Consider the following 7,670-nt stretch of genomic DNA (forward strand, 5'->3'; position numbering starts at 1 on the left):
CCAGATTTTTATTTCCCGTACTTACGATGCTACCACTCACTTTGAGACGACCTGTGATGACATTAAAAACATCTATAAGAGGATGACAGGATCAGAGTTTGACTTTGAAGAAATGAAACGCAAGAAAAATGACATCTATGGGGAAGACTAACAGCAGCATGTTATTATCTAATTAGAAAAAATTTAAGATTTGGCAAATAATGCATATTGTATGAAATCAATATTGTAAAGCCTGCTTTTGTAATCAAAAGACTGAAGAGTACTGTACCAGTAAATATTCCTCCCCTTCATCTTTTTAATATCATGTACTAACTCTTTATCATGGAGTGTCTATTCAGAATTGGCAGGTTACCATATTATGTTCAATTTAACCAATACTGGCTATATACCCCCCTCCCCAGTGAAGAATCAGTTTTAAAAAAACATTGTGATACTGATACAGAGAACCTGATACAGTATTTGTATCTTTTAATCAGTATAGCCTCTGCAGTTACTTGCTTCTGCTACTGAAGAGCTGATTAGTATAATTTGTGTGCCCTCTGTCCTCTTGACATTAAGGAGATTCTAAATCAAATATCCTATAATATGGGACAGCATCTCTAAAGTTTTCCCTGTAACTTTACATTTTGTGTTATCTGAAGTATTATGACAGTGCCCAAATAGCACAGCCAAACTAGCTTTAAGTTTGGCTCATGTGGATATAGAATTCTAACCAAACTCCTGATTTTGGGAGTCTTTTGGGATGAAATTAGGGGGAACCTAATGGCTCCATAGGATATTTTACTCTAATAAAATTGATGAAAGAAAAGTGGAAAGAAACCTATCATAAAGCAGGTGAAATGTAGAAGCATCTTTTGTATCCCAGGTGTGGCTTCTTAATGGACCAAGCTGCAATGCAGTATTGACAGAGCCTTTGCTTAATTGATGTCTTCCTCAAAATGGCTCCAAATGATTTCTGTACTGCAAAATAAAGCCAAACTCTGGAAACCACTACCCTGTTCATTGGCCTTTTTGTGCCCTGATAAAAAGTTTTAAGACCTATTAAGTACTGTAATGGCTATCATACAGCTACTGCTTGTATCTTTCAATAGAGCTGAAACTTGCCAGGAAAGTGAAGCCAGAGTAAAAAGCCATGCCCAGTTGCTAAGACTTTCTTTGTACTCTCTAATTTTAGATCCCAAATGATATTCTTAACACAATATAATTATTAGACTCTCAAGTATTCTTAATAATGGTTTAGAAAAATTATTCTCTTCCACATAAGTCCATATACTACCTTTGAAATTTGCTTATAGCAGTAATTATAAATAGTGTTTTAATATTTTCATGTAATTTATGCCCTAGGAAAAACAAAACAAACCCACTGCCATGCATGGAGTTGGATCCGACTCATAGCGAACCCCTCCTTCGGTTTCTGAGGCGGTATCACTACGGAACTAGATTGCCCAACCTTCCTTCCAAGGAGTGGCTGGTGGGTTTGCCTTCTGGTTAGTCAGATGCCTTAGGCACTACACTACCAGAGCCTTAGGAAAAATTTTTACTGGTACTCTTTTCACCTTGGTAGTTATGTCTCACTGTATATGCTATACTTACCACAGATGAATGAGAACATTTAAACTGTATTTTCTTCGACTGAAAATACTGATTCTTACAGTTAAGTATATGAAGGAGACAGACTAAGGAAGATGATCTGTTAAAGGCATTAGAAAACTAATATTTTAGACTATTATGCAAACTGCCTAAGTGATTATTTTAACTGGATAGTTGTTTGTTGTGGGGGACTGTCCTATGCATTGTAGGATGTTTAGCAGCGTCTCTGGCCTCTACCTAGTAGATGCCAGTGATACCTCCCCAGTTGTGACAACCAAAAATGTCTCCACGCACTGTCAAATGTTCCGTTGGGGGTATATTAAACACTGACTTATGTACCAGGCCAGTGGGGTACTGAGATGATTAAGGCAGTCTCTGGGGGACATTATTACATGGTTTGGCTAACTTTTTCAGAAAGTTATAAGAAAAGGTGGTGTGAAAACTAAGGAAGATGGCTTTGTGGGTGTCGGAAGGCTTTTTCAGCAATGGAAGATTAACATTTGAGGTAAAATTTGAAAGATGACCATGTGAAGCAGACAGTGCCTGGTACATAGTAGGTGCTTAAATAATTTTTAAATAAATTTCTTTTTCTTTAAGTCATTTCAAATTAAGCATAAGTATACCAAATATAATTAGAGTTCTTTTATTAGATTCTTGTCCTTGGGGACAAAAATAATCAGGTTTCTATGCAAAGACAGCATTAATAACTAAAACTATCAGTCCTCCTCCTCCTGAGGAAATAACAAATAGTAAAACTGGCACTTTCATTTAGGGAGGAATTATACAAAGCAGACTGACTTATGAAAAATATAAGTCTAACATAACCCTGGGAGCTCTGGTAGCATAGTGGCTAAGGCAGTTGACTGCAAACCAGAAGGCTGGCGGTTCAAACCCACCAGCCACTCCTTGGAAGGAAGGTTGGGCAATCCTACTTCCGTAGTGATACTGCCTCGGAAACCCAAGGAGGGGTCGCTGAGTCAGGGCTGACTCGACGGCACATAACAACAACAACAACGACACAACCCTATATAAAGCCAAGTGAGAATAAGTAACTTAAAATTTCCTTTTTCTGAGGAAAAGTACAATTGTTACTCTGTGTACTGTACTTTGGGAGGGGAAAGTATACCCAAAAGCACTGTGTAGGTCTCTGGTAGTGAGACAAACAGGGAGGCCAAAATTGCTAGTTATTCCTGCTAAATGATTTGAAAACTGTTAACACATTCCCTGTAAGTTCAATTTTGCTATAAAGTAATGCAAAAACCATGGAGTGATTTTTTTTTTTAGTTGTCTTTATTAAAAAAGGAAACAAATTAGTTACAAAAATCTTTGTTCCAAATAGATACTATGTATCTTATACTTTTTTGTGTGTGTGCCTTGGTGAGAGATTACTGTAGGAATTATTTCTGCTGTCAGAAATAAATATATGATTTTTTTTCAGGGTTGATTTACAAAAACTGAGTAAGTGAAAAATGACAGTTTATAAATCTGTACCATTTGGGGAAAATGTTTAACTTTATGTAGTGTTGGTATTGCCTGAATAACAGCAAATGAATTCATTTACGATTATAGGTTTTACAGGGGTGGTAAACCTTTTAAACAAACCATTACATACATGCATTACATAGGCCTTACTGACATTAACATGCAAAAACAGCTATTTGTTAAAATAGACTTATTTTTGCTTCAACTGAGTAAACATGTGAGTAAATTTCTTATTTTTAATATTCTGCTAAATTACAGCTTTGAAGGCATTCTGTTTAAGGTGAAAATAATTTAAAACAATAGTATTTAACACTGCAACCCAAAGCTGATGGACAACTACTGTACCACTGTGAAGTCAAACACTGTAGCAAAATATAAAAAAAGGAAAACTTTTCCCTATGGTGTAAAACGTTTTTTTTTTTTTCCAATATGAAAAGACAGTTCACATGTATTTCAAAGTTTTCCAAAGAAAAGAGAAACAGTAATTTGTTGTCATCATCCATATTTTAGGCAAGCTGCAGTTGAATCACCTGGATAAACACAAAATTGATACTATTTCTATCTTTCAACCAAAACAACCAAGAAATACTGTAAAGGGCAAGCTACCTAATGGGGAAAACTTCCAGGTATCTTAAAACTACATTATCTTTTGTCTTGGCAATCCAGCTCAACTGAAAAGCATTAATGTATCCATTAGGATAAAGTAGGCAATTTGAAGTAAGTTGGTTATTTTATTGATAGTCCAGAAACTCTGAGTTCTGGTAGAATAGTGCTTAAGGCACTTGACTGCTAACCAGAAGGCTGATGGTTCAAACCTACCAGCCACTCCTTGGAAGGAAGGTTGGGCAATCTACTTCCATAGTGATACTGCCTCGGAAACTCAAGGAGGGGTCGCTATGAATCAGGGCTGACTCGATGGCACATAACAACAACAACAGTCCAGAAAGTCCCATTTATTACAATCTAATAGCAATTCCGTCCCTAAATAAATAAATATTTAAAATTTATAGCATAATCTGTAAGGTAAAAGAACAGAATTTCGAAACAACTAGTTTCCTCAGGCACACCCACACCCCCCAGTATCTACTGTTAACAATTTACTCAAGTGGGAGAAATGTATAGAAAGTGTCCTTACCAGTAGCTATTCCTAAATGGAGCTGCTACTTTTTGTATATTTTCAATGAAGTTATTTACATCTGTAACAAGGATTCCACTATTTTCAAAAACCTCTCTGGAAACTGTAGGCTTATCTATAAAAAAAAAAAGACAAAAATTTGTGTGTACATGTGAAAATATCACAAATGATACACTTTTTTAAAATAGCAGAACTCCTGTTTAAAAAAGAAATCTTATGTAGACTAATACATATGGAAAATAGAAAAGAAAAGCTGTCTGGTTCAAGCTAAGAAAAATATTTGAAACTGAGAATAGCTGCCTCCAACCTGGGGATGTGGCTGATGAACGAGATCACACCGGAAGAAGCAATTTAATGGTGTCGCTCTGGTAGCATAGTGGCTAAGGCACTTGACTGCTAACCAGAAGGCTGGCAGTTCAAAACCCCCAGCCACTCCTCAGAAGGAAGATGGGGCAATCCACTTCCGTAGTGATATTGCCTCGGAAACCGAAGGAGGGGTTGCTATGAGTAGGGTCCGACTCGACGGAATAACAACAACAGCACTCTGACATGATTTCACTATAAACTTTTTTTATGGGCAACTGAATCCATTCTGGAAAATACATACCCCCCTCCAAAAAGAAAACCAAACTCACTGCTGTCGAGTCGGATCTAACTTATAGTGACCCCTCCTTGAGTTTCCCGTGGAATCTCTATGGAAGTAGATTGCCCAACTTTCCTTCTGAGAAGTGGCTGGTGGGTTTGAATTGCCAGTCTTCTGGTTAGCAGTCAAATGCCTTAGGCACTATGCCACCAGAGCTCCCTATTAACTAAATTTAGATTCAGTATATACATTTATGGGAGCTCTGGTAGCACAGTGCCTAAGGCATTTGACTGCTAACCAGAAGGCTGGCGGTTCAAACCCACCAGCCACTCCTCGGAAGGAAGGTTGGGCAACCTACTTCTGTAGTGATACTGCCTTGGAAACCCAAGGAGGGGTCACTATGAGTTGTGTCCGACTCAATGGCACATAACATATAAATTTAGAAAAATCACCAATAAATGACAACTATACTTGCTCCTTTAACGTGAGGGGGGAGTGTCTGATTAAGATTCACATAAGAAACATTATAAAATAGAGGGTAAGTATAACATTGGATGAGTACTTGTAGAAGCTGAGTAAACATAATGGAAAGAACTATATTAAAGGATTATTTACTACACAAAACTCACATGTCAGGCTGGGATTGGGGTAGTGTTACATGGATTTATCAAAACAGACTAGGTTTAAACTTGATTGGTTACCAGTGGTTGGACGGATTCACCTTAATGGTATCCAATGACTACTTTTGGAAGGGTATTTCTCGAGCTGACTTATTTTGGTATGAGCTGAACTGAGTAATAAAAGTCAGGCAGAATTCAAGCTGTGAATTTACCTGTTAAGAAGACAGCAAACCTGGCATCGATATGCTGAATTTGCAGGTTTAACAAACATTTCAAAGTTTCTGCTTTCGTTGATGATTGAGAGTCACACTTGTGGTAATGAAGCAATTCAATGATATCTGCACTCTGACATGATTTCACTATTAAGTTCTTTTTACGGGCAATTGAATCCACTCTGGAAAATACAAAGAAATGTTATTAAGCAAATTGAGATTCAGTATATATAAATTTATGGAGCTCTGGTGGTGTAGCGCGTAAGGTATGTGACTGCTAACCAGAGGCTGGTGGTTCAAACCCACCAGCCACTCCGTGGAAGGAAGGTGGGGCAATCTATTTCCATAGTGATACCACCTTGGAAACCCAAGGAGGGGTCAGTAGGAGTTGGATCCAACTCGACGGCAGTGAGTTTGGTTTATATAAATTTATGATGGTTTATTGTTTTACCTAATCTTAACTTGCAGTACTTTCTAGACTTCACTTAGTCTTCAATATACTACTTATATTCTTGTTTAGCCTAACCCATGTATAACAACATTCACACTCAATCCTTCTCTTTCCCTTCCGATGTTCTTTTTCCTGACACACTTGGCTTCCTACAAGCCTAGAAGCCACTATCATGTAGATAAGAGTTGTCTGACAAACCATTAGTAGTGAGCTCTAAAACATACACTGATGTAGATAACCTAATCAGCATTAACCAGTAGATAAAATACTATATCAAGCACTCTGACATGCACTATAGGAAAAAAGATGTGGTATACACATACTTTAAGGGAGAACAAGGCACCTTTGTTAGTCACAGAATTGCCTGAAAATACCACAACTTTACTTTACTCTTTTTGTAAAACACACTGCTGTCGACAGATCTTAAATATGGGCTTCAGCCCACGCAAGAGACACTATCTACAGATTGATCTACTGCCACCCTAATGTTGCTTGGCAAATCTTTCATTGATTTCTAGTGGACCTCTCTCTGACCCTGTATTTTAAAAAAAATTTTAGTCTCTTCATAACCTCTTCCATACTCATCATATATTTGGGTCAGATCACCACCAACTTCATTAAAATCAGATTGCATCCAGAGTTGTCTTAATTTGGTACCTCCCTAAAATTTTGTTGCTACCTTATTTCTTCCTCCGTTAGAGGAAGACCAATCTTTAACTCTTCTAAATTCAACTATGAAGGTATCTCCTCTGCTCTTGATTCCATCTCTCTAGTCTTCTCCATCACTTACACTCTTCCCTCCTGCTTCTGGGAGCAAACCAAAATCATACATATTCTCACTACCCTAGTGATAGTCATTACTAACACCATGATGAATTTACTTCGTAACAGGCTTTTCCCTGAGTATATATAAATTTCTGTATGATCAGCATCATACTATACATACTTTTATGACAGCAACTTTTATCTTCCTCTTTACTGTGCATAAATTTCTTAAATGTATTTATTGTGTAAGTTTCATAAGGCATTATTTTGTAAAGACTTAAGATCTATAATCTATAGCTATACAATCTCTATGTCTCTTTCTTTTGCCTAGAGATGGACTTGAGGTTGGTTTTGGAATTACTGATAGCACCCACAGCCATAATTACACATATTTGTAAAAAGAGTGGCTTTTAAAAGATAAGGTTTTTTATTTCAGTTTAGTTTTGGATAAATTCCCTAAAAGGTCAAAGGCTATGATGAGGTTTTGGGTACCGGTAACACAATGCTAGATTGGTACAATTTGAAGAGCATATTACAATGTCAACAGGAATACAACTATTTGTTTACCATAAGTTCTATAAACCCTAAATGATTTAAATTTATACTTATGCATTTCATACATATGCTATTATATATAACACCTAACAGTTTTAATTTCTCTAATTACTACTGAGCTCTAGTGGCACAGCAGTTAAAGCATTTGGGCTAACCAAAAGGTGGGTCAAACCTATCAACCACTCCATGGGACAAAGAGAATCCAGTCTGCTTGTGAAGATTTACAGCTTTGGAAACCCTATGGGTCAGTTCTATTCTGTCCTATTGACTCATGAGT

General features: G+C 37.0%; 2 protein-coding genes across 2 annotated transcripts in view; one reads left to right on the forward strand and one right to left on the reverse strand.

Annotated features, from left to right (window-relative positions):
- Positions 1-151, forward strand: part of GDI2 (GDP dissociation inhibitor 2) — a 58,351-nt gene extending 58,200 nt beyond the window's left edge. The window contains exon 10 of the mRNA XM_007935480.1: positions 5-151. Within this exon, the coding sequence (XP_007933671.1) occupies positions 5-151 (147 nt within the window). The remainder of the gene's footprint in view (positions 1-4) is intronic.
- A 4,052-nt stretch (positions 152-4,203) lies between these two features.
- TASOR2 (transcription activation suppressor family member 2) overlaps positions 4,204-7,670 on the reverse strand; it is a 126,277-nt gene continuing 122,810 nt past the window's right edge. Inside the window, exons 23-24 of the mRNA XM_042780229.1 lie at positions 5,623-5,804; positions 4,204-4,322 (exon numbers count right to left, since the gene is read on the reverse strand). Coding sequence (XP_042636163.1) covers positions 4,204-4,322; positions 5,623-5,804 — 301 coding nt within the window. The remainder of the gene's footprint in view (positions 4,323-5,622; positions 5,805-7,670) is intronic.

This window comes from Orycteropus afer, unplaced genomic scaffold, assembly GCF_000298275.1.
Source record: "Orycteropus afer afer isolate SDZICR_OR568_19922 unplaced genomic scaffold, OryAfe1.0 scaffold00028, whole genome shotgun sequence".
Taxonomy (NCBI): Eukaryota; Metazoa; Chordata; class Mammalia; order Tubulidentata; family Orycteropodidae; genus Orycteropus; species Orycteropus afer.